The sequence below is a fragment of the Chrysemys picta genome, chromosome 12 (genome assembly GCF_011386835.1).
Source record: "Chrysemys picta bellii isolate R12L10 chromosome 12, ASM1138683v2, whole genome shotgun sequence".
NCBI classification, from domain to species: domain Eukaryota; kingdom Metazoa; phylum Chordata; order Testudines; family Emydidae; genus Chrysemys; species Chrysemys picta.
The window spans coordinates 29075090-29101478 of record NC_088802.1 but is presented as its reverse complement, the minus strand read 5'-3'; the positions used below and the strand labels follow the sequence as shown (position 1 = coordinate 29101478).

Below are 26389 nucleotides of genomic sequence, written 5' to 3'. Positions count from 1 at the left end.
ATTTGGGTGCGGGAGGGGGTGCAGGCTCTGGGAGGGAATTTTGGGTGTAGGTGAAGCCTGCCTTAGCCCTGCTGCACTGCCGGCAGCAGCCGGGGGACCCCAGGCCCCTGGGTAAGTGTCTCCTTTGTCCCCCTCTCCCACAATCAGCGGGCCTGTCTCCACAGTGCTACAAGAACACAAGGGACAAGAATTCAGGATACTGGGACCCCCTTTCACTCTCTCAAATGGCAGGCCCTGCCCACTCCACTCCTTCCACATAGACAAGAACAGTTTCCACCTACACCTTTTTGTGAGCCCACCAGCATAGCCATGCATTCACTCATCACTTTGGGTGTGTTCTGCCACATGCCCATTGGTTTGAAATTTGCTCTGTGTTGTTTTAAATGGATACATTTTTTTATCATATACAACTCAGCTGAAAAATTTCACTGAGGTACAGCTCCCTCCACAAAATCAATTAATAAAATCTTCACAGAGTCACTGAATTCATTTCCTTAGTTAAAGCACATTCATTTTCTACCACTACACTCTGCCATCAAAGTAGGCACACAACATATCCCTGACCCTGTGTCTCTGTCCACTTGAGTCACCTTGTAAAGGTGTTCATAAGATCCAGAACACCTGTCTGGCTGTTCATAAGATCCAGAAAGTCCCTCCACCTCCACTTCCCAGTCATCTGCTCTCACAGATGTTGTGCAGAACACACCAAGCACTTATCACAAGAGAAAGGCATTGCTCAGCAGTCTCTAGCTTTGTCAGTAGGTTTCTCCTCCTTCCCTTCAGTCTTCCGAATGACAACTCCACTACAGTTCTGCAGCTACTTGGGGTATAGCTATATAGCACCTTTCTCATGTCCAAGTGTAGAGAACAATGGTTCATTAGCAGGGATGCAGAGGGTAAGCTACATATATTGGATAACAGGTAATTTTCAAAATAAAATTACCAAATAATTATAAAAAATCATAATTGGGAGAAAATTAATGTAATCATCAATTACTTGCTTCTCATATGTCGAGTTCAGGAAAATCAGACCAACAAATGGAATTATCTATTATGGTTATTAATCAGACTGCACTCAGGAAGTGACCGCATACAAATTTACCAAGGATTCTTTTTTCTATACACGAAGGGATGTCCCAAAATAAACAATTGAAATTGACTTTAAATAAAGAAACACATATTTAAGTAAGCAAAAATAAGAGAAGGAACCAACAATCAATTGAAAGAACAAGGATTATGCGAATGAGATTCACCAGGTTAAAAAAAAAAAAAAAGTAAATAAATTGGCTGATAAAATGTAGTAACTATTAAAACAACCTCTTAACTAAACTTGAAATTCTAAAACAGAAAAGAAATTAAAACAAGTTTGGTTAACTATATAGAATGGACTAGTGTTATAAAACTGAGTATAAAACTGAAACATCTATGGGCATTTAACTCAATGATATTCACTTAATTAAAATTCACTAGTAGCTAAGCATTATTAACAGAATTCAACAAGTAGACAAATATTATCAGATAACCAAATATTAACTCAATGACATAACTAGATTAAAACTAATTAATTTGATATTAAATCTTTTAAACTAAAAACGTATTTGGACAAAACTAGATAAATTGGATAGGACAATCAAATTGAAAAGTGTAAATTTTACAAAAGCTAGCAAAACAATGACTTTTTACTTCTGTATTAAGAAGGTAACTTTGTGAAGCTAAGCATCATTCTGAAGGCAAATTCAAATGTATATAATTATTATAGCTCAAAATTCAGCATTGCTTAGATACGTTTCTAGCTAGAAATGGTTGCAATGAAACATACAAAAGCTGGGGTACAAAAATCATACGACTGGAAGGGACCTCCAGAGGTCTTCTAGCCCAGTCCCTTGCAACAGTGCAAACAGAGAAGATTAGCTCAGATTTTATGGAATTAATAGGCAATTTTATAAGTATGAAAGATCAGAAAGTAATTTGAGTAATCAAAGTTTTCAAATTAAAGTTAATCAGGCAGGTTTAGGGAGTGTTCTTAGCAAGTTGATAGGCAGATAGTGTACTGCAGGGAGAGATTTTGGTGTTTGAGTTAATAGAAAGAAGATTGTTAAAGATAATTCCACAGAAAAACACTAACGTTCATATACAGAAAGAGAACTATCATAAAGTACCCTGCTTTTGGTATTTAAAGTAGACAAAGAAAATAGGAACTAGTTAAATTCATAAACCAAGATTGGAATGAGACTATTGTGTAGCATGAGGTATTAACACATTATATTACTCTGTAGTTAAAAATACACAACACAACTGAAATTAGCATAAAAGTATTCTGAAGTTTAGAACACACACAAATAAAGATTGTAGTGAGATTCTGAAGTTAGAAGACAATTTCCTCACTCACACATACAAAGTAATGATACAAGGGTGAGAGACCAAAGGACTTGCAAGTAATTGTCACTCACACCTGTAAAAACAGAACAGTCACAGGGGTTAAGTGTAAAATACAGGACAGAGTAGAACAGTGAACAACAAAGTTACAAGTTCTCAGTAGCAGTTACAGTTAGGAACTGAGCTGAAAGCAAACAAATCAATGAATTTCCATAGATATGATAACACAATAAGAACAGTTGAACTTTAGTTATGTCCTCATCAAACCAAAAAGATTTGAAGGGTAGCTCTATTAAGCAGTAAACTAAGTGAGGTGACATCACCATCACACACACAAGGTGTGAAGAATAACTCTGGCAGCTACAGCGGAAAGCATGCGGTTTAATCAGCACCAGCTCAGTTTCAGTCTATGCCTTCACTACAGACCTTACAGCGGCCCAGCTGTACTGCAGCAGCTGCACTGCTGTAAAGTCTCCTGTATAGACAGTCAATGCCGGCAGGAAAGAGCTTTCCTGCCAACATAACTAAACCACCCCCAACGAGCGGTGGTAGCTACGTCGGCGGGAGAGCGTCTCCACCGACATAGTGCTGTCCATACAAGCATGTCTGTCGGTGAGACTTATGTCGGTCAGGGGTGTGTTTTTTTCACACCCCTGACCCACAAAATTTTTGCTGACAAAAGTGCTAGTGTAGACAAAGGCTTAGTTACAATGTTGTAATTTTCAAATTCTATTAGCCCAGTTATACTCTTGGGAGTATTTCCTCCAATCTTAAACTGCTTTAAGGCTTGATTTTTTTAATCACTATTGATAGTGAAATTCTTTTCTTTTGCACCATTTGAAATTAGGAAATATTTTATAGTTGGATGTAAGTTGTTAGGCGCTCTTAACTGGAAAATACCAAAATCATACATAAACCTAAGAGCCCAAGAGTTTGGTTTTATGGAATAGAACTGAACTCTAATGGGTTCTGTGTTCTAGGAAAACAATAATTATTCTCTCCAAGGCCAAATTCTGACTTCCTTTGAAGCACAGAAATTCCCTATAGAATTTTAGCAATAAGCATTGAAATCTTTCTGCACTTCCACTAGTAAGTGGAATTTCTCATCCTTCGTTCCATTGTTCAGTGTGCAGTCTTCTTCTTCATGGTGGAAGTTAGGATAATGTCAATGTAAGGAGTCATTAAAGCAAAGGAACTGGAGACAAGGTTTCCACCTGACAGGTGGGTGTCCTCACCACAAGACTATTGACTTAGTCTCACTCTCTCTCTCTGGCCCAGTGACTAAGTATTTATATACAGTGGAACTGTTTTACTGGGATAGACTGAGTGAGTCCCACAGCCAGACTAGCTCTGTGGCTAGGGTACTCCTCTGAGAGTTGGCAGATCCATGTTCAAATTCAGGTGGAGGGGGGACTTGATCTAAGGGTCTTCCACATCTGTGCTAAAGGTTACGAAGAAGGTTGTCTTTCTCCTCCTCAATCCCCCGTTGTTTTGTGCTGTGTTACATGGCCTCTGAACATGCCTAACAGAACATGACCCATCATGAATTGCAAGACCAAAGAGGAGCCTATCTCTGAGAGAGGGATGAGGCTTAGACCACACTACTTTCATTGGCATGTCCCATTGGCTAGCTTTGGTGGCTCCCCACCTGCTGGCCTTTATGAATCACAATCTAAAATGCCTATCTCACCCCATTCATTTTCTATGGAGTCTAGGCTACTAATTCAGGCTTTGTGGATCCCAGTGTCATTCCTGTGATTTTCTAGGTGCCTAAAAATTAGGCATTGCAATCCTCAGTGTCACAGCGCCTCAGTCCCTTGGAGCATCCAGGTCTAAAACACTATCAAGTATAAATTAGAAGTTACATTCTATCAGATGAAGCTGGTTCTAGGTGGGGGTAGTCAATAGGTCAACCATGGGCCAAATCTGGACCGCCAGAAACTTTTGAATGGGCCCCCAAATCTTTTTATTTACTAATGATTATCATTATTGTTGTTTTTTATTATTTTCTCTGAAGCCTGAACCTTGACCAAGAAATGTGGACCTTGACAAAAATAATTGACTACCCCTGTGATAACATCAAAAGTAAAACTGGGAGATGAAGGAGGATGTTCACAGTTTCTTGATAAGTCATAATCAAATGCTGTCACAATGTGCAAATCTTATCTCAGCCTCTTGCTCTTCATGGCTCTGTCCCAGGAAGATGATTTCATTTTCTGCTTTAATAAACATTTCATGTCCTAGTTACATGGCCACTCCAGCCTGGCCTGACTCTTTAAGATTCATGGGAATTGGAAAAGGTGTCCTTCACTTGGCCCAATCCTAGCCAGGACATTTCTAGGGTGTGTGTCCTATGTGGATTCTCTTATGTGTACTGAGGTTTGAGCTGTGCCGGAAGTCTTTCCCACAATCAGTGCACTTATAGGGTTTCTCACCACTGTGGAGTCTCTTATGTGACAGAAGATGTGAGCTGCTTCTAAAGCTTTTCCCACACTCATTGCATGTGTAAGGTCTCTCACCTGTGTGAGATCTCTGGTGATTAGAAAGGGCTGAGTTGTTATAGAAACTTTTCCCACAGTGAAGACACTTGTAGGGTCTCTCTCCACTGTGGATTCTTTGATGTTCAGAAAGGGCTGAGCTTGCACGGAAGCTTTTTCCACATTCGGAGCACTTAAAGGGTTTCTCCCCTGTGTGGATCCTCTGGTGAGTAGTAAGGGTTGACCTGCGAGTGAAGCTGTTCCCACATTCAGGGCAGTTATACGGTTTCTCTCCTGTGTGGGTTGTATGATGTGATCGAAGGTGAGAGAGGCAACTAAAGCTTTTCCCACACTCATTGCATTTGTAGGGTCTCTCCCCTGTATGGGTTCTCTGATGATCATTGAGTTCTACACTGTAACTGAAGCTTTTCCCACAGTCCGGGCAGCTATAGGGTTTCTCTCCTGTGTGAATTCTCTGATGCTTAATAAGCGACGAACTTTGACTGAAGCTTTTCCCACACTCATTGCATTGGTAGGGTCTCTCTCCTGTATGGGTTCTCTGATGTGATAGAAGGTTTGAGCTCTGAATGAAGCTTTTCCCGCAAGTAGGGCATTCATAGGGTTTCTCCCCCGTGTGGGTTCTCTGATGTGATAGAAGATTTGAGCTCACACGGAAGCTTTTCCCACACTCACTGCATTCATAAGGTTTCTCTCCTGTGTGGATTCTTTGATGCTGAATAAGGGTTGAGCTCCGACTGAAGCTCTTCCCACAATCAAGGCAGTTATAGGTCTTCTTTCGTTCGTGGACTGTACGATGTGTAATTAGGGCTGAGCTCTGTTTGAATCTTTTCCCACAGTCCAGGCACGTGTAGGGTCTCTCTCCTGTATGGGTTCTCTGGTGTCTAGTAAGTTGTGATCTGCACCGGAAACTTTTCCTACAGTCACCGCATGTGTAGGGTGTCTTACCAGTGGGGATTCTCTGTTGAACCATGTCTTTGTTTTTCTTAACCCATATTTTCTGGTTAGAGGATTTACACTGTCTCTGCCCCAGCTGGTATTCTTGCATGCAAAAGTCAGTGCAGGCCAGAGGGGCAGCATCTCCATGCTCAGGAATCTGGGAAGCCTCCCCTTCAGATCTTTCTGATGTCCTGTGTGGTTCCAATTGCTCAGGATATTCCTGATTCTCCTCCTTGTTCTCATTTACCATCCTCTCACCTGCTGTGACAAAGAGAATCCAGATACAAGTCATTCCCTGTGCCGGGGGGGAAGGGAACCTCAGAAAGGGGAACAGTAAAGGGCAGAACAAACCAAAATAACTGCGGGGGAGACTGAAATAGCAGCAGCTGAACCCTACCCACCCCCAAACCCTGCCCCAGAGGAGAGAGAGGAGGAGACCTATCCTTCAAATATAGATGAAGGCAGGGGCTGAAGGGCCAGACAGGCTTCATGAAAATGCCTAAGGGACATCTGCCATGAGGATACAATAATTGGTTTCTGAATCAGTGTAGCTGATTCCTCACCTGTATAGGCATCTCTCCGTATCTCCCATTCCTGGAGACTGGGGACCCACAGTTTTTCCTCTCGTTCCAGCCAGGAGGTCACACTGGGTTTGGAAACTGGAAATCCTGCATCAGGGGGAGGACAAGGAAATAAGTGCTGATCTTGTTCATTAAGGTGAGTGCTGTTACTACTTCCAGATCCAGGAGCTGAATAAGCAACCCAGAAAGGCTCCTTCCTCTCCCCACCCCCATGCTATAGGAATTGGGCTATAAATCAGTCAGACCCCTTGACACGCTGGTCTAGACCAACGGTTCATCCACTCTGCCTAGGGAATTGGCATAACATATTTCTCTAGGGAGCTGAGCAGAATTGTTTTGCTCTCAAGACATATGGGGTACAATCAAGTCTCCATCCCTGCCAAATATACCACCCTCTCCCAACACACACAAGTCGCTCCTTAACACAAGCCAGATCAGGAAGATACCTTGTGAGCTTATTGGGCTGGGGACTGTGTCTCATTATGTCTAAGGCTATGATTTTGTCATGGAGGTCATGGAAGTCACGGAATCTGTGACTTTCAGAGACCTCCATGACTTCAACCCGCAGTGGCTCGGAGCTGCGGGGTCCCCCCACTGCCCATGGTGGCTCAGATCCAGGTGGCCACTGCGGGTGGGGGACATCCAAGCTGCCATGGGTGGCGGGGGAACCCCACAGTTCACGGCCATCGCAGGAAGTGGGGGCCCCTGGAGCTCTGTGCCGCCGTGGGTGATGGGGGCCCCCATGGAGCTCTGAGCTGTGAGTGGCAGGGGGACCCTGGAACTCCAAGCTGCCAGGAACAGTGCGGGCCCCCAAAGCTGTCCAGCCACCGTGGGCAGTGGGGGATTCCAGAGCCCCAGCAGCGATGGATGCTGGAGCCTTCTCCCTCCCCATTTTGTCACGGATATTTTTAGTAAAATCATGGACAGGTCTCCAGCTTCCATGAATTCTTCTTTATTGCCCATAACTTATACTAAAAATATCCATGACAAAATCTTAGCCTTACTCATAGCTCATGTTTTCTGAAACTTTTATCATTTTTGTTGCTCTCCTCTGGACTCCCTTTAATTTGTCCACTTCTTACTTAAAATGTGGCACCCAGGACTGGAAACAGTCCTCCAGCTGAGACTTCCCCACTGCTGAGTAGATCAGGACAGTTACCTCCTGGGTCTTACATATGACACTCCTGTTGATACACCTCAGGATATTAGCCTTTTTCACAACTACATCACATTTTTGACTCGTATTCAATTTGTGATCCACTATAACTCAGAGTTCCTTCTCAGCAGTAGTACTGTACCACAGTTCCCTAGTTCACTTATGAGAATGTCATATAGGACTGTTTCAAAAGCTTTACTAAAATTAAGATAAATCATGTCTACTGCTTCCTCCCACCCACTCGACCAGTAACCCTGTCAAAGAAGGATATTAGGTTAGTTTGGCATGATTTGTTTTTGACAAATACATGGTGGCTACTATTTATTATCTCATTATCCTCTAGGTGCTTACAAATTGACTGTTATAATTTGGTTCAGTATCTTTCCAGGTATCAAAGTTAGGTTGACTCATCTATAATTCCCAAGGTCCTCTTTGTTCCCCTTTTAAAGCTAGGTACCATGTTTGCCCTGCTCCAGTCCTCTAGGACCTCACTCACCTCAATAAGTTCTGAAAGGAAATTGCTGCTGCATTCAAGATTGCTTCATCTAGTTGGTTAAGTACCTGGGGGTGAATTTTGTCAGGCCCTGACAACCTGAATAAATCTAACAGAATATTTTTTAACCTGTTCTTTTCCTATTCTGGCTTGTGTGCCTTCCTTCTTAATAGCAGATGTGGGAAACATCTGGTCACAATTAACTTTTTTAGCCAAGACTGAAGCAAAATATGTTGTCCTTTATTAGCTCTCCTTCCCCGCCAAGTAGAGAACAAACATTTTCCTTCATCTTTCTCTAGTTCCTAATGTATTTAAAGAACCTCTTACTGCTTTTTACATCCTTTGCTATGTGCAACACGTTTGGTGCCCTAGCCTTTCCAGTCATATCCCTACATGCTTCTACTACTCGCTCATATCCATCCTTTGCAATCTCTCCAGATATCCACTTTGGTGGGATTCCCTTTCAATTTTCAGGTTATTGAAAAATCTCCTGATGCAGCCATATTGGCCGCTGACTATTTTTCCTACCATTTCTTCACATCAGGATAGTTTGCTGCTGTGCCTTAAATATTGTCTCTTTGAGAAAGTATCAGCTCTGTTGAAGTCCTTTTTTGCTTAGACTTTCTTCCCAGGGAACCATACCTACTAATTCTCTAAGTCTGCTTTTTTGAAGTCCATTGTCCTTGTTCTGCTGATCTCAAGTCATTCCTTCCCTAGATGCAAGAGAGGTTCCATCCTAACAAATTCAACTACCGCATCCCCATAATCTCCCAGGTGCCCAGTCAAGCAAATCTCTTAAACTTAGTGCTTGAGTTCCATTGACTTTCATGAAATTAAGCATCTGTATAGGTGCTTGGTGACTAGTGATGGTTTGCTGAATTGGGCCTTGAGACCAGAGACAAGACTGACAGACTTTCCAACTAATGTACAGATCTGCAAACATACGTTTTTAGCTGTACAGGCTAGACAGGAATATTATGAACATCTAGTCTGACTTCCTGTGTCAAACACAGGCCAGAGAACCTCACCCAAAGATTGCTCCATCAATCCCATATCTTTTGGTTGAGCTAGACTATATTTATTAGAAAGAGACATCCAAATGATGAAGACTCCACCACACTCTTGTGTAATGTACTCCATTGACTATGACTGGCCTGAATTCACCCATCTTCAGCTTCTACTCATTGAATCACATTCTGACTTTGGCTGCTAGATTAAGGAGCCCTCTGGTATCAGAAATCTTCTCTTCATGTAGGCACCTATGTATTCAAAACATCTCTTCTGTATGAACTTAATAGACTGAGCTCTGTAAGTCTCTCAAGTCTTGTCTACACGACGGCTTAAGTTGATGTAAGTTACATTGCTCGGGGGTGTGAAAAACCCAGCCCGCTGAGCAATGTAACTTACAATCAACCTAATGCAGTGTCTATGCTCTCCTGCCGACATAGCTTCCACCTCTCATTGAGGAGAAGTAATTATGTCAACAGGAGAGCATTGATTGCAGGGGTACTGATTTAGCACGGTAGTGAAGCAAAGCTCTTATTCAAAGGCAGATTTTCCAGACCTCAGCTCATTCTTGTGGGACCAGAGAGGTTAAAACTGTGAGTTTCAAAGTGGCCAGACAACTCAGTTAGCAGGGGCTGGATGTCTAACTCCCTTGGGTATCTTTGAAAGTCACAGCCTCAGAGACTTACAAGAGCTTCAAGTGTGTAGTAGTGCATGAAACTGAACCTAAGTCTTCTGATTCCAAGTGCAGTGCCTGAAACACAAGACCCCTCCTCACATTTTTCTACTCTAGTGATGTTCCACAAATAGTACACCCAGATATTAAATTACCGGTACTTCATAAGCCCTCAGTCAGCGCAGAGCCCAATGACTCTCACTGAGAGAAATCATAATTTCACAGAAATCAACCCCCGCCAGGAACAGACACCAGGAACAACAGCCTCTTTGCAAGAATTCAGCACACTGGCAAAAGAAAGAAGCACTAGCAGAAACTGGCCACAGCCCCATGACACTGGTCCTTGCCCTTCCTGACTAGTAGAAGAGTGAAGTACACCTTGGTACCTCCTGCTAAAACAACTGGTTGAGGCGGAACGTGGGCAAGATGCAGATAAAGCTCATTTGAAAATCTGGCCACTTAGGCAAAGCTGAGTCATGACTTGAGACACTTGTCCAGCTCTGAGGTCACAAAGTGCTCAGAGGCCCAAGAGGACGGAAGTAACCTCAGGAAGGGTGAAGAGAGAGTGAGTCTGTCTCACTTGAAAACCTTGGTTATGGAAGGGTAGCACCATTGTTGTATCCCTGACTCTGCTGTCCTGTGTGAGGGCATGTGGAAGTGACGGTCTTTCACACACAGGAGCTGGGGACTATACAGACTGACCCCTGAAGCATGGGCGGGGGGTGGGGGGAAATCATTGAAGAACCCTGCACAGAAGACAACCCAGCTACTTCTCAGCCCTCCTCTCCCAGCTTCTAATACCAGAGAGGACAGGAATCCTTACCCAGCGAGGTCACAGTCTCATAATTCTCCCGCATCACATCCTTGTAGAGGGCTCTCTGACCCAGGTCCAGCACAGCCCATTCCTCCTCGGAGAAATACACAGCCACCTCCTCAAAGGTCACTGGCTCCACTGCAGCCATTTCCCTTCCCTGTCTTTCCATGGATTGGATGACCTGGAGCAAAATGTGGATGTTATTCTGCAACCTGTCAGGGCAAGAATAGACTCATAGACTTTAAGGTCAGAAGGTACCATTATGATCTTCTAGTATGACCTCCTGCACAACGCAGGCCACAGCATCTCACCCACCCACTCCTGTAACAAACCCCTGATCTATGTCTGAGCTACTGAAGTCCTCAACTTGTGGTTTAAAGACTTCAAGGTGCAGCGAATCCTCCAGCAAGTGTGGCTGGGGAGGTTTTCAGAAGGGATTTAGTCCATTTCAAACCCTGACTTCCCCCAGACTTTCTCTACCATTCTAGGGGAATGCTAAATTAGTGGCCTACATTTGGATTTAGGTGTCTAAATTATGCTCCTGTATTTAAAGATCCCATCCTTCATCACTTTATTTATAACACAAACCCATCTCCTCCTCCAGGGGACCACTCAGAAGTTTGTGAAATCAGATCCTAAAATTTATAGAATTTAATGCCTGACAGGACCACTGGATCATTTAGTCTGACTTTCAGTATGTCAGAGACCATGAATTGTTACCCAGTTTACCTTGCATCTCCCGAAAGACCTATGTTTGGCAAAACATATTTTCTAGAAGTTATCCAGTGTTGATTTGAAGACATCAAGAGAATCTACCACTTCTTTGGTAATTTGTTCCAGTGGTTAATCACCTTCACTATTAAAATTTATGCTTAATTTCTAATTGGATTTATCTGGCTTCAGCATCCAGATACCAGCTTATGTTGGGCCTTTATCCACTAGAGTAAAAAGCCCTTTATTACCACTATTTTCTGTCCCTGAAGGTACTCATACAGTGTAATCAAGTCACCTCCCAGTCTTCCAATATATTTATTTTTTATGATAAACTAACATATTGAGCTCTTGATGTTTCTCAATGTAAGGATTTTTTCCCCACCCATTAATCACATTTGTGGCTGTTTCCTACATTCTCTAAAAAGTCTCCAGCAAAAGAGATTTTGCCAGACTGGAGAGAGAACTGTGTCTGACATAGGAATTCCTTCTTTGTCAATGTAAAATGTCTAGTCTAAATTCTTAAAGCACTAGAACTGATTAAAAAGAAACAATCCTTTTTGTAATGGTAAAATTGTAACTTGCTCTTGTTCCCATTCCCTTTTCATTAACAGACTAATTGGCTTCTTATCAGACTTTCCAAAATAAATTTACAGAGGACAGAAACTATAAAGATAAACATAGCAATTGCCAGACTACATGAGAGGCCAGATGCATCTAGTAACTGTGAGGATGTTATAAGCAACTGAAGAGGCTCCTTTAGTCTGAAATTGTGCAGCCAACGCTAACTGTCAGTGTCACTCTGTGCTCCAGCTATAATGATTAAAGAATCCACTTTGAGAGATTTCCCCTGACACTGTCCCCAGGGCAGCGCATCCCCCCAGCAGCACAGGGACTAGGCAGAGGCAGGAACTGGCTTTTCCTCTCCCTGCCCCTCACCGTGTCCCAGGAAAGTCTCCCGCTGCCTCTGCCAGTCTCTCCCCTGTCTCCCTCCTGCCCTCACCCCTCGGGCTGGAAGATTCGGTCCCTCCCCCGGCCCGGGGCGTTCGCTTTCCCGGAACTGGCTCGGGTCCTGCAGGCGCTCAGGGAGGCAGAGCCTGGGGGGGTTAGGGAGGGCAGCAGCTCTGGGACTCGCAGACCCCCGCCCCCGGGAGCGGAGCTGGGGCGAGGAGGGGCCGTTGGTGCAGAGTCACTTTCCTGCCCGGCCCCAGCCCTTTCCCCCGGGTCTCTCCCCTCACCTGCAGGCTCCGGCTCAGGAGCTGGTGTCGGCAGAGCCCGGGGCTGCCCCAGGGGCTGGTTCCAGCCCCCGGAGAAAGTCCCTCCCGGCTGGGCACAGAGAGTTGCTAGGGAAGGGCTCTCCCCGCACAGACCCCGCTGGGGAGCAGCAGCGGCTCAGCCCAGACTCCCGGCTCACAATGGAGGAGGCGAGGGAGGCTGTAGCAGCTGCAGCGTCTGACCCAGGAAGTTCAACCCTCATCTGCTGAGCAGCAGTTGCTGCCCTGCCCTCCCCTCACTCTGCCTTGCTACCACCAGACTCTGCTTCCTGCAAAACAGACATAAATGGGGGAGCCAAGGGCAAATTGGAGGGGTGGGATGGGGCCACTGTGTAGAGTGGGCAGGGAAAGGAGGAGGTCAGATATATGAAACCAAAGGCAGGGTGCAGGAGCTGGGGCTCAGGACGTGGGAGACACTCTCAGCAGCACCCTGTATCTCCATATGGTTTGATGGTTAATTCGCAGTGCAGCCCCCTGCCTGGACAAGGCAGCTGTGTTTTGTGTCTGTGTACGTTTAAATGAATTCTGTCAGCTGACATGGACGTAAGCTGCAGATCCATGCAGCCTTCACAAATTTGACTTATCTGCTCTTGCTATTGCCTGAGCTGGACGGACTCCCTTTCCTGTAATCTACAGTAAATGTTTTTTCACTGTTTTTAATTATTTGTTTTGATAAGTTATTTTATGCCTTTTATTGTTCTTAGCACTCCATCATTTCACTTGATTAACACTGTCCAGATGAGTGTCATTTGCTACCTTGTTTTTATAATAAATCATCATAAACAATGTTATTAATATTAACAGTAGCATTAATGTTAATTAATATTAACTGATGGTAGTAGATTAATCAGTCACATCTCACAATATTCTAATGTAAAACTGCCTGTATTTTAATTAATTTGTAATATACAATTTATAAATATAAATATAAAATTCCTCCATAGCACATGCTTATTCTTCATGTTCTAAACTGACTATCGAAACTTCTTCCATTTTCTTTGATGCACCAATGAGGACTGCCTTTTTCAGCTGTTATTTTGCCTCTGTATCCAGCTTTTTTGTGCTTTTTTGGTGTGTGCTATAACTAATTTCCAAAATATTCTATATTTTATATGAAATCCATCTGAAAGGAAAATTTCAACTCTAATTATTATTAAATGTTGATATATAGAATTTAAAACTTTAATAATTCCAAAGTAATGATTCATGCACCAACAAATTAAGAATTTTTAAAAATAAATGCATTTTCAATTCTTTCATTGAATCATAGAATATCTGGGTTGGAAGGGACCTCAGGAGGTCATCTAGTATAACCCCTTGTTCAAAGCAAGATCAATCCCCATCTAAATCATACCAGCCAGGGCTTTGTCAAGCCTGACCTTAAAAACCTCTAAGGAAGGGCATTCCACCACCTCCCTAGGTAACCCATTCCAGTGCTTCACCAACCTCCTAGTGAAAACGTTTTTCCTAATATCCAACCTAAACCTCCCCACTGCAACTTGAGACCATTACTCCTTGTTCTGTCATCTGCTACCATTGAGAAAAGTCTAGATCAGGGGTTCTCAAACTGGGGACATTGAGAATAGTCTAGATCAGGACCCCTCAGGGGGTTGCGAGGTTATTACATGGGGGGTCACAAGCTGTCAGCCTCCGCCCCAAACCCTGCTTTGCCTCCAGCATTTATAATGGTGTTAAATATATTTTAATTTATAAGGGGGGGCACACTCAGGGGCTTGCGATGTGAAAGGGGTCATCAGTACAAAAGTTTGAGAACCACTGGTCTAGATCCATCCTCTTTGGAATCCCCGTTCAGGTAGTTGAAAGCAGCTATCAAATCTCCCCTCATTCTTCTCTTTTGCAGACTAAATAATCCCAGTTCCTCAGCCTCTCCTCATAAATCATGTGCTCCAGACCCTTAATCATTTTTGTTGCCCTCCGCTGGACTCCTTCCAATTTTTCCACATCCTTCTTCTAGTGTGGGGCCCAAAACTGGACACAGTACTCCAGATGAGGCCTCACCAATGTCGAATAGAGGGGAATGATCACATCCCTCCATCTGCTGGCAATGCTCCTATTTATACTGCCCAAAATGCTGTTAGCCTGCTTGGCAACAAGGGCACACTGTTGACTCATATCCAGTTTCTCATCCACTGCAACCCCTAGATCCTTTCCTGCAGAACTGCTGCCTAGACATTCGGTCCCTAGTCTGTAGCAGTGCATGGGATTCTTCCATCCTAAATGCAGGACTCTGCACTTGTCCTTGTTGAACCTCATCAGATTTCTTTTGGCCCAATCCTCTAATTTGTCTAGGTCCCTCTATATCCTATCCCTACCCTCCAGCATATCTACCACTCCTCCCACTTTAGTGTCGTCTGCAAACTTGCTGAGGGTGCAGTCCACGCCATCCTTCAGATCATTAATGAAGATATTGAACAAAACCGGCCTGAGGACTGACCCTTGGGGCACTCCGCTGCCACCTAGACATGGAGCCATTGATAACTACCCGTTGAGCCCAATGATCTAGCCAGCTTTCTATCCACCTTACAGTCCATTCATCCAGCCCATGCTTCTTTAATTTGCTGGCAAGAATACTGTGGGAGACCATATCAAAAGCTTTGCTAAAGTCAAGGAATAATGCATCCACTGCTTTCCTCTCATCCACAGAGCCAGTTATCTCATCATAGAAGGCAATTAGGTTAGTCATGCATGGCTTGCCCATGGTGAATCCATGCTGACTGTTCCTGATCACTTTCCTCTCCTCTAAGTGCTTCAAAATTGATTCCTTGAGGACCTGCTCCATGATTTTTCCAGGGACTGACGTGAGGCTGACTGGCCTGTAGTTCCCTGGATCCTCCTGTCCTTCCTCCTTTATCTTTGCCTTTTTGTTTCTGGGCCTTTGGGATGCATTAGCTTCATATTTTCAAGGCTTTTTCCAAAACCACAAAGGCTAGATTTCCTTTCCTTTCATGAAACCTGTAGTTCTCAGCTCATCTCAATGCCAGCAGCTTGTGTTTCAGAAAATCTAGCAATATTGCCATAGTCATGATAAAATCACATGAGTCGGCAACACTGCAGGTTTATTTAGGCTATTATAAGATAGTGTCACTCTGTCAAATTCTGCATTCTGACAAGTTTACTTTTCTGTTTTGCCAAAATCATTTTTAAATTTTTTTAAATGAAATATCCTGTACTCCTTTGCATTGATCTCAGAAAACTAATTTTGCTGCTCTATCACAGCATTTTAAAACATGTGCATATAATGATTCTAACTAATCAATTAGGTTTACATTAGCACATTTCTATGACATAAAACATTGGCAATTGCTGTTTTTTTCTGTGACTGATAACAATTATTTCCCTGACTTCAGTAGTCATTGCAATGTTCACTCCCATGTAGTTATGGATTAAAATAAACCAGATTGTAATAGAAGACTTGCTGTCTGTGGGTTTCTCTTCACTGTAGAATAAACCCAGTTTATGAGCCTGGTATAGACAGCCAGAAAGTGCACCTCTGATAAGAGAGGTAGGGTATAGGCGGATGAGGGAAGTAAGAGATGGCATGGGTGCCCACATCTGCACTATGCGGGGGAGGGGAGGAGGAAAGGAATCATCATTGTAATGGATAACCTGTGAGAACCATATCAGTGAGCTGTACTGATTTGCCTGTCTGATTCAATGTGTTCCATTTCCTCATTGCCAGTTTTATTATAATTTATGGTGCTGATTTGAGATTTTATTAAAAGTTTTGTCATGAAATTCCTTCCTCTCTAGTGTGTGCTAAGCACTCACACACCAAAAGATTGAGCAGCACAAATCATTTATTACAAGTTAGCAGCTCATTCCTCCCAGCTATCACAATGTGAACTCCTGCCCCCCACCCAAGTATGTCAGTTATAAGAATGGAACTTCCCATGACCAAATCACAATGGACACATCTGTCCATGCACACTTCCACCCATGAATTGTATGGAGTGGTTCATTCCCCACCCAGAATTGCTCATTGACAGCAGGACAATGGTAGTGAGGAGGAGAAACAACTGGATGCTCTAGTGGGAGGGGGAAGAGAGGGTGGCACCAGGGCTGGAATTTGCTGCTGCCTACTGGCCATCAGGCCAAGCAGCAGCACCATCAGTTAGTTCCCTAGTCTGCTGTTGCTCTTCCCACTGCAGCTGTCAGACCTGCTGTCTCACGGAGTGGTCATGAGCAATGTGGGACTGGACTATTACACAGGAAGAATTGGATACGCTTTGGGACTGGAGTAATAGAAATGAGATGAAATTTAATAGTACAAAGTGAAAGGTCACTATGGTCTAATTGCAAGAATTTCTGCTATAACCTAGGGGCTCATCAGTTGTAAACAGCAGAGGAGGAGAGAGACTGGGGTGTTTTAGTTGATAACAGTATAACTATGAGTTACCCATGTAATGTGGCCAGGAAAAAGGCAAATACAATGCTAGGATGCATCAGGCAAGGTATTTCCAGTAGAGATAGGGATGTATTAATGGCATTGTACAAGACACTGTAAGACCTTCTCTGAAACACTGTGTACAATTCTGGTCACCCATGTTCAAGAAAGATGAATTCAAAGTGGGACAGGTGCAGAGAAAGGCTGGTAGGATGCTCAGAGAAATGAAGACTCTGTCTCACAAAAGTAGACTGAAACGGCTTGGCTTGTTTAGCCTAGAGAAACAAAGGCTGAGAGGGGACCAGAATTCTCTGTACAAATACATCAGGGGATGAACAACAGGGACAGGGAAGAGGTATTTAAGCTGAAAGATGTTGGCAGAAGAACAAATGAGGATGAACTGGCCATGTACAAATTTAGTCTGGAAATGAGAAGGTTTCTATCCATCAGAGGAGTGAGGATCTGTAAGAGAGTGGAGCAGTGGAGAAAACAACCTAACTAGCTTGAAGATGGGGCTTGAACAGGATGATATGACAGGACTGTCTGAAATAGCAGGGGACTGAACTTGATGTCCCAGGAAGTCCCTTCCTATGTCTTATGTTCGCTTATGTCAGGGGTAGGCAACCAAAGGCGGCACGCACTGATTTTCAGTGGCACTCACAGTGCCCTGGTCCTGGCCACCGGTCCGGGGGGCAGGGCCGGCTCTAGCGTTTTTGCCAGCCCAAGCAGAAAAAAAAAAAAAAAAAAAGCTGTGATCACGATCAGCGGCAGCTCTACCGCTGCTTCATTCTACGGCGGCAATTTGGCGGCAGGTCCTTCACTCCCAGAGGGAGTAACGGCCCCGCCGCCAAATTGCTGCCGAATGGCCGGACGTGCCGCCCCCCTCTTCATTGGCCGCCCCAGGCACCTGCTTGCTACGCTGGTGCCTGGACCCGGCCCTGCCGGGGGTCTCTGCATTTTAATTTAATTTTAAATGAAGCTTCTTAAACATTTTAAAAACCTTATTTACTTACATAGAACAATAGTTTAGTTATATATTATAGACTTATAGAAAGAGGCCTTCTAAAAACGTTAAAATGTATTACTGGCACACGAAACCTTAAATCAGAGTGAATAAATGAAGACTCGGCACACCACTTCTGAAAGGTTGCCGACCCCTGGCTTATGACCTTGCAAGTGCTCTGGACTCAATACTAACACAGCTGCTACAGTGGATTTAATATCTAGGTTGTCCTTCAAAATATTTTATTGCTAGTGTCAATGTAAGAAAAAGCACCCAGCAATATATATATGCGTGTGCTGCCTGTAATCCTGGGCATTATTATGTTTGTCCTAATACTCCCTTCTGTGAATACCATGGTCCTGTGCACACCAGGCCACAATACCTCACAATTTGCATGTTTCATTTTGTCTCCCACTTACAGGGGCGGCTTTATGTTTTTTGCCGCCCCAAGCACAGCAGGCAGGCGGCTTTCGGTGGCGCACCTGTGGGCGGTCTGCTGGTCATGTGGATTCGGCGGCATGGCTGCGGGAGGTCCGCCGGTGCCGCGCCATCGGCGTCCCCGCCGCTGAATTGCCGCTGAAGCCGCGGGACCAGCAGACCTCCCGCAGGTGTGCCACCAAAAGCCGCCTGCATGCCACCCTCACAGCGACCGGCAGGCCGCCCCAGGCACGCGCTTGCTGCGCTGGTGCCTGGAGCCACCCCTGCCCACTTAGAACCTGGGTAAGGGGTGGGAAAGAGGAAGGGGCACTAGGGCCAATGGAACTTCTGCAGAGCCTGACCCAGAGCGGACATCATATTTAGTTAGACTGGTCAAAAACAGGCAAAGTCTGACCTTTTTTACCATAGCAACTAAATTCTGTGATCTTAAAGGCTCCCTTCTCACACTCAGAGTGCTGTGTTTATCAGCTGCTGTTTCTACAGTGTCATTGACTTGATTCTTATGCTTTTTGCTTAACGTGGTACATTTTGCTGGTAAAGGCTTAGTCACCTAGTACAATCCCTGCAACACAGTTGCCTTAGTCGGTGCTTTCTTTACTTTGGAATTGTTCGAAAAGGCACAAAAATATTTGTCTCCGTGGTTGCTTTAAAATTTCTGTGGAATACAGCAGACCTCTGTCATTCTTTGTCAAAAACAAAACAAAACAAAACACCAACTTTTCACATAAATATCCAAAGTACCCTTCACTAAAACTTCAGGAAAAAAAAAGTGTGAGGGGGATGGAAAGCAACCAATTAACCCCGCGATGTCATGTTAAAGTACAAACTAACAGCAGCAAATTTAGCAAACTATAGGGTTACCATACATCCAGATTTCCCCAGACATGTCCGGCTTTTTGGTACTCAAATCCCCGTCCGGGGGGAATTGCCAAAAAGCCGAACATGTCCGGGAAAACAGGGAGGCAGCATAAGCCAGGGTCCGCCCAACCCCAGCACGACCTGCAGGGTCTGCAGCGCATTCCAGCCGCCCGGCTACATTGTAGCAAACTCGGGCAGGGGAAGGGGGGCGCAGCTGCAGAAGGCGGCGAAGGGGCCGCTGCTGCCCCCGGATGTCGGGCGGACCGTGCGCCCCAGCCGAGCCCACAGGACCATGGGGAGGCTGGGCCCAGCCAACGGCTTGGGCTTCCCTTGAGGGCAGGGACTCCCCGGCCACTGGGGGACCCTTCCTGCGGCCCCATCACCCCGCACGGCAGGAAGGAGGCTGCGGCGCGGGGCGAGGAGTGCGGCATGTGCTGGGGCTGCAGGGACCCGCACTGCCCCGGTCACCGCTGAGCGTCTGAAGCCCCCGCCAGGCAGAGGCGGGGGTGCAGAGGCTGCAGGGAGAGGAGGAGCAGGGGGCACAGAGGCTGCAGGGGCGGGGGAGTGCAGAGGCTGCAGGGCAAGGAGGAGCAGGGCAGGCAGGGGCATAGAGACTGCAGGGGCAGGGGGCACAGGGGCAGGGCAGGTGGGGGTGTGCAGAGGCTGCAGGGCAAGGAGGAGCAGGGCAGGCAGGGGCATAGAGACTGCAGGGGCAGGGGGGCGCAGTGGCAGGGCAGGCGGGGGCGCAGAGGCTGCAGGGGTGGGGAGGTGCGGGGGCTGCAGGGCGAGTGGGGAGCAGGGAAGCACTTAGAAACCCCCAACCAAGATCAGAGCAGGAGGGAGGAGGGGGAATGCGGGGTGCTCAGAGGAGGGGGCAGAGTTGGGGCAGGGATTTTGGGGAAGGGGTTGGAATGGGGGTGGGGAAGGGGTGGGGTTGGGGCAAGGCCGGGGCCCTATGGAGTGTCCTCTTTTTTAAATGTTTGAATATGGTAACCCTAGCAAACTAAGAAGAAGTAGAAGATGGCGGCAATATAATTAGCTCTGCTCAAAGAACGGGGCTCCCTGGATTAAAACAGTTGGGAACCCTTACCCCTAGTTTTTATCCTAGCTCTGGGAGGAAAGTGAGGGTGGTTATCTGCACTTGCAAACCCTGAATTTGTTCCCCCAGTATCTGTTGCTTTTGTTTGCATGCCAAATGTATTGCAGGATTGCTCTTCTCTGCTGCAGTTAACTGTTTCTAGGCAACTCCATTTGTTAATGCATTCATTCTAGATGTTAACTTACTCATTCTCCATTTTCCATTTTGAAACTCTTTTTTCTCCACTCCCCTGCAACTAAGTTGCAGCTCCTGTCTCTTAAGGTGGTCTGCTTTTAACTCTAAACCCTGTAATGCCAAATTATCTTTAACCACCACTAACTCACATTTACAATCCTCCAGTTGCTTTTCCTGGAGCAACACCATGCTTGAAAGATTACTGGCAGCTTTCTATAATGCTGCCTTTATTACATCTTTCTCTGGTTTTGGCTTCATGCCTTTACAATACACTTAAAACCCCGTACAAGCAGATTCAAGTGCCTCCTTTCCCTGAAAGGCATATGGGCACGGACTTGTTTTGCTACCAACTTACCAAGGAGGATGGGTGCCTCAACTAGCCCCCAGGGGTGGTTCTATGTATTTTGCTGACCCAAGCATGGCAGTCAGGCAGCCTTCGGCGGCATGCCTGTGGGAGGTCCGCTAGTAACGCAGATTCGGCGGCATGCCTGTGGGAGGTCCGCCAGTCCCGCGCCTTCGTTGTACCCGCCGTCGAACTGCCGCCGAAACCACAGGACCAGCGGACCTCCCGCAGGCATGCTGCTGAAGGCAGTTTGACTGCCACCCTCACAGTGACCGGCAGGCCGCCCCCCCGCGGCTTGCCGCCCCAGGCACACACTTGGTGCGCTGGTGTCTGGAGCTGCCCCTGCTAGCCCCCACCCCTCAGGGTCTCCTTCCTTGATGTTTGGAGTAGTCATTCTGCCACTAGGTGACAAATTTTGGCTAGAAGAAGGGCACGGGTATTCTGTTATTATTCACTGTGTGAGACTCAATCAATTCGGACCAAACGGCCTTAGGGTGCCTGCATGTCTCCACCGAATCTGTTACCCACATAATTTACGACTCCACCCATACCCTCCCGCTTACTCAGGGCATAATATAGGGCTCCCACCCCTACCCATCCTCGTGGGTACTCAGGGTACAAGGGACCCAACTTTACCTCTTCGTGGGCTCCAGGCAAACACCCATTCCCAGTGGACTCAGGGCTCTTTGGGTTTGTGAGGCCTTTTCCCAGTGAAAGAGCCTTCACACAGTGAATATCCTTGTACACGTACTAGTATTTATTAACAATGAGCAACAAAGCAACAGAATACACACACCAAGCACTCCCAATAAAACAGATAGATGTCTACTGATGGCCAGTCAGGGTTGTGTTGTCTGGGGCACCGGCTTCTACACAGTCTGGTCATGCAGGGGTTAAAAAGTTCTAGTAGCTTTGGTCTTGAGCTGTACCCCAGAGTTAAGTTCCAATGAACTTGTTTTCTGACCCTCATTATGTAGTTAAAATGAGACTCTCTCTTATTTATGCCTTAACTAGTTATTTAACTTAAAACATAGCTATGCAAAAACCAATCATTCTCACGATACAGGGGTTCACGTGCCTAAGACCGCCTACTCATTAGCCTTTTTATTTTTCAAAGTTCATAAAAACTTCTGAAGGTCTACTTATCTTTATGCTTCGTTAGTGGGATACACTTGGAACCGCAAAAGCACATACTTTTTATTATCAGAAAGAAGCTGCAGAAATGAAAGGTTAGCTTTTCCATTCTCTCCCATTCTCATGACTTTGTGAATATCTATCTATCTATCTCCTGTTAGTAGGGCTGTAGTTGCAGCTGATACTTTTTTATCTGTCCATATCAAGGCTGAATTCTCCTGACTCTATAGTTTTTGTTTCCAATTTAGGATGACTGAGCATACAAGATGGCTGCGGGTTATGCTAAGTCCATACACAAGAAGGCTGTGAGTCATGTTAAGTCCAGACCTCTCGTTACACTCTGACTTGCATGCTATGCCTCTCTTAATGCAAGCTAAAATTGCATTTGCTTTTTTTGCAACAGCATTACGTTATTGACCCATGTTGACTTTGTGATCCAGCACAACTCTCAGAGTGGCTTATGTTCAGTGATTCCATCATACCACAATTCAAGTTAAACAAACCGGATTCCCCTTTATAGTCCAGTGACTGCAATTACACTGATCTCTGTTTTACACATCTTTATCATTAGTTTGTACAGACTACCATTACAGCGACATATATTATTAGTAGAATCATAGAATCACAGAATATCAGGGTAGGAAGGGACCTCAGGAGGTCATCTAGTCCAACCCCCTGCTCAAAGCAGGACCAATTCCCAACTAAATCATCCAGCCAGGGATTTGTCAAGCCGGGCCTTACAAACCTCCAAGGAAGGAGATTCCACCACCTCCCTAGGTAACGCATTCCAGTGCTTCACCACCCTCCTAGAGAAATAGTGTTTCCTAATATCCAACCTAGACCTCCCCCACTGCAACTTGAGACCATTGCTCCTTGTTCTGTCATCTGCTACCACTGAGAACAGCTGAGCTCCATCCTCTTTGGAACCCCCCTTCAGGTAGTTGAAAGCAGCTATCAAATCCCTCCTCCTTCTTCTCTTCTGCAGACTAAACAATCCCAGTTCCTTCAGCCTCTCCTCATAAGTCATGTGCTCCAGCCCCCTAATCATTTTTGTTGCCCTCCGCTGGACACTTTCCAATTTTTCCACATCCTTCTTCTAGAGTGGGGCCCAAAACTGGACACAGTACTCCAGATGAGGCCTCACCAATGTCGAATAGAGGGGAACAATCACGTTTCTCGATCTGCTGGCAATGCCCCAACTTATACAGCCCAAAATGCTGTTAGCCTTCTTGGCAACAAGAGCACACTGTTGACTCATATCCAGCTTCTCGTCCACTGTGACCCCTAGGTCCTTTTCTGCAGAACTGCTACCTAGCCATTCAGTCCCGAGTCTGTAGCAGTGCATAGGATTCTTCCGTCCTAAGTGCAGGACTCTGCACTTGTCCTTGTTGAACCTCATCAGGTTTTTTTTGGCCCAATCCTCTAATTTGTCTAGGTCCCTCTGTATCCGATCCCTACCCTCTAGTGTATCTACCACGCCTCCCAGTTTAGTGTCATCTGCAAACTTGCTGAGAGTGCAGTCCACACCATCCTCCAGATCATTAATAAAGATATTAAACAAAACCGGCCCCAGGACCAACCCTTGGGGCACTCCGCTTGAAACTGGCTGCCAACTAGACATGGAGCCATTGATTGCTAGTAGTACGATTCCCCCCCAAACTCACTCAATCAGGAGGTGAGAGAGGCAAAAAGAAACGGAGTTCTCCAGAGAGATTGTTGGAGTGGCCAGGGACAGTGTATCTATGGCAAAAAACACTGGAGAAAGACAGGGAGATTCAGCAACAACTCCTGGAGGAAATACAGAGCCAGTATGCTCAGCTTCAGCACATGCTGCTCTTAGGGTATGTTGACCTATGGCCTTGTCTCATGTATAGTCTTAGCTTGCTATATGTAAAGGGACACTATCTGGATATAATATTGAAAGTGTGTGTTGCTTACTAGAGTGAAATATAATAGGGGGCAAGTAGAAGGCCACAAATAATTGGATTATTAGTCTGGGCTATGGATAATGGCTTGTTTTATTAGTACAAGGCCTGGAGTGAGTAGTTATGCCTGAGTTTTTAGCTAAAAATTTGCAGGCCCAAGAAGTTAATCCCAGGGCATCAATTCTGCACTCTCATTCTGAGAGACAAACAAATGACAACAAATGTACAGACATACTGCAGAATTACAAAAGTAATTCTGAGACAAGGAGTTGGTGGGGCACTTTGGCAATCTGGTAACTAGGCAGTAAATAGGCAGTTAGAACATATTAGCATTTAGGAATTATTAAGACATGCTTGATGCAAATTATTAATATTAATGATTGGAAGTATAATTATGGACACTTGTATCGATAATGAGTAGGCATTAATCCTGTTATGCACATGGAAAGTGATCAAATATGGTTCAATAGCCAACTGGTTACACAAAAGATAGTGTGATGAGGCATCTGCCTCACACTGGCAGATAAGGGGTTAATAGAGCAGCAAGCAGCCAATAGGGGAGGGGCTGTGAGGAGCAGCCAATCAGGGCCCAGCAGGCCCATATAAAAAGAGCTGCAGGAGAGTGCTAGATCAGTAGCCACCTGGCGCTTGAGAAGGGATACCTGTGTCTGGAGTAGGCTGCAACCCCAGTAGCACCTTGGGCAGAGCAACTGCTGGCAGACTGGGGAGCAAGAGGAACTCCTGGGTGGCTGCTGAGGCTGCGTAGTTGCTGGCCCTGAGGAAGGATGAAGAAGATGCAAGGGACATGGGGAAGTGGCCCAGGAAGACATAGCAGTAGGCTGCAATCCACAGGGTCCCTGGGCTGGGACCTGGAGTAGAAACCAGGCTGGGATTCCCCTGCCCCCCTCTCACCACTGGGGAAGTGGCTGGACTAGGAGCTAAATTCCCCTGGAAGTGGGGGGGGGGCATATTGATAGTGACCCAGCCGGAAGGCTGAGCCACAAAGAGGACACTACAGTTTCTGAGGCTGCAGGTGGACAGCAGAGATGCAGTGACAATGTGCAAGTTGTGGAGAGGGGGTGCTGGCCTTGAGCTAATCACCAGACAACAAGCAGGAGGTGCCAATCCAGGGGTGAGTAACATGCACTGTGACAAGAAGGTATAAAAGATCCAGTCTAGTTCTATAATTTCTGGGTTCTTTGGCCTCCCTGAATGGCTGTCAGCAGATTCAAGGCCTTCTAAGATGCTCCTGGTCATTTGTATCTGTATTTTCCTCATCCTTTAAGATGTGCAAGTGAGCTGTAACTATGCAATGTACCTCTTAATGCGAGAGCTTTAGCATTATTTACAGCTTTTTGTTGTTCACTTACAATAGTGAGCTCACTGACTTGTTTGTTATTGAGTCTCTCTCTAATGCACACACACCACACCAACATATAACCAAAGAGAAACGTCTCTGTAGTAAATTTTTGAGAAAGAACCTGTGATAATCAATACATTGTAGGTATGTGATCATCAATACACATTATGAGTGTGATAAATGTACAGTTTTCTTATTGCTACAGGCAGCAGATAATGCAGTGCTCTAAACCACAACCCAGCCATGTTCTTCAGCCCCTGGACAATACAGGATACTAGGAACAACAGAATCTGCTCCTCACTGTACCCCCCTGCAGCTGGGCTCTGAGGCCACTCCCTTCTCATAACCAAGCTCAGGGCAGTGAGAACAACTGCCCTTCGGAGCCCAGCTCTGTTGAGACATGTAACGCCCCAATCACTTTGAAACCAGAAAGCCCAAGAACAAGAATAGGTAGAGGCAAATTGTGTACTCACTGCTCACTTCTATTGTGTTCTGCCCTCCACTGCACTTTGTCATTATGATTTTTTGTTTCACTATTATTTTAGTTAAAGGTTTATTTCTTGTTGTATGTAATAAATTGTTTAATTATAAACTGGTAAAAATTCATCCATAAAGAGCCATTAATGCCTTTTACACAGAAAATCCATACAGTTTAAATAACTCCTGGGGTTTTACAAAAGTATCAAGGTACAGACAGAAGGTAAAATAAGGAATGTCCACTTCTATCACATGTGAAAAAAGACTTCATTGCTCACAATCCATTTCCCTCTTCCTCTCCCCAGGTAAACAGCTGAATGTACAGCTGTACATTTTAGGCATGAGACTCAGTAACAGCAAGAGGCATCCCTGTCAGATTTGCCCTGGCTCTTTCTATCTTCTACTGGGTGCTCAAACTGCTGAGCAAGTCTTTGCAACTCAGCCTCCCACTTACCACCAAGCTTTTCACCCATACTCACAAATATTCTGCAAATATAACATGCAGCTTTAATCTTAGGCACATTTTTCCCTGCACCTTCCAATCTATTCCACACACAGCACCACCTCCCCTTCAAAAGGCCTACTGCACACTCCACTGTCATTCTGCAACTATTGAGGCAATAGTTAAACATTTCCTTCTTTCTGCCCAGGTG

At 45.3% G+C, this 26389-nt stretch overlaps 1 protein-coding gene across 11 annotated transcripts in view; it reads right to left on the bottom strand.

The window, feature by feature from the left end:
- Positions 1 to 1039: 1039 nt before the first annotated feature.
- The window catches only part of LOC101937709 (zinc finger protein OZF-like), a 40378-nt gene continuing 15028 nt past the window's right edge, over positions 1040 to 26389 (bottom strand). For 6 of the 11 annotated variants that reach the window (XM_024113422.3, XM_042843801.2, XM_024113423.3 and 3 more), the window contains 3 exons: positions 10545 to 10716; positions 6374 to 6478; positions 1040 to 6071 (listed from right to left, as the gene is read on the bottom strand). In XM_024113422.3, coding sequence (XP_023969190.1) covers positions 4714 to 6071; positions 6374 to 6478; positions 10545 to 10704 — 1623 coding nt within the window. In that variant the 5' untranslated portion in view covers positions 10705 to 10716 and the 3' untranslated portion in view covers positions 1040 to 4713. Of the gene's footprint in view, positions 6072 to 6373; positions 6479 to 10544; positions 10748 to 11264; positions 12454 to 12484; positions 12723 to 26389 lie in introns of those variants that run through there. The other 5 variants (XM_065562397.1, XM_024113427.3, XM_024113426.3 and 2 more) reach the window with 5 other exon arrangements.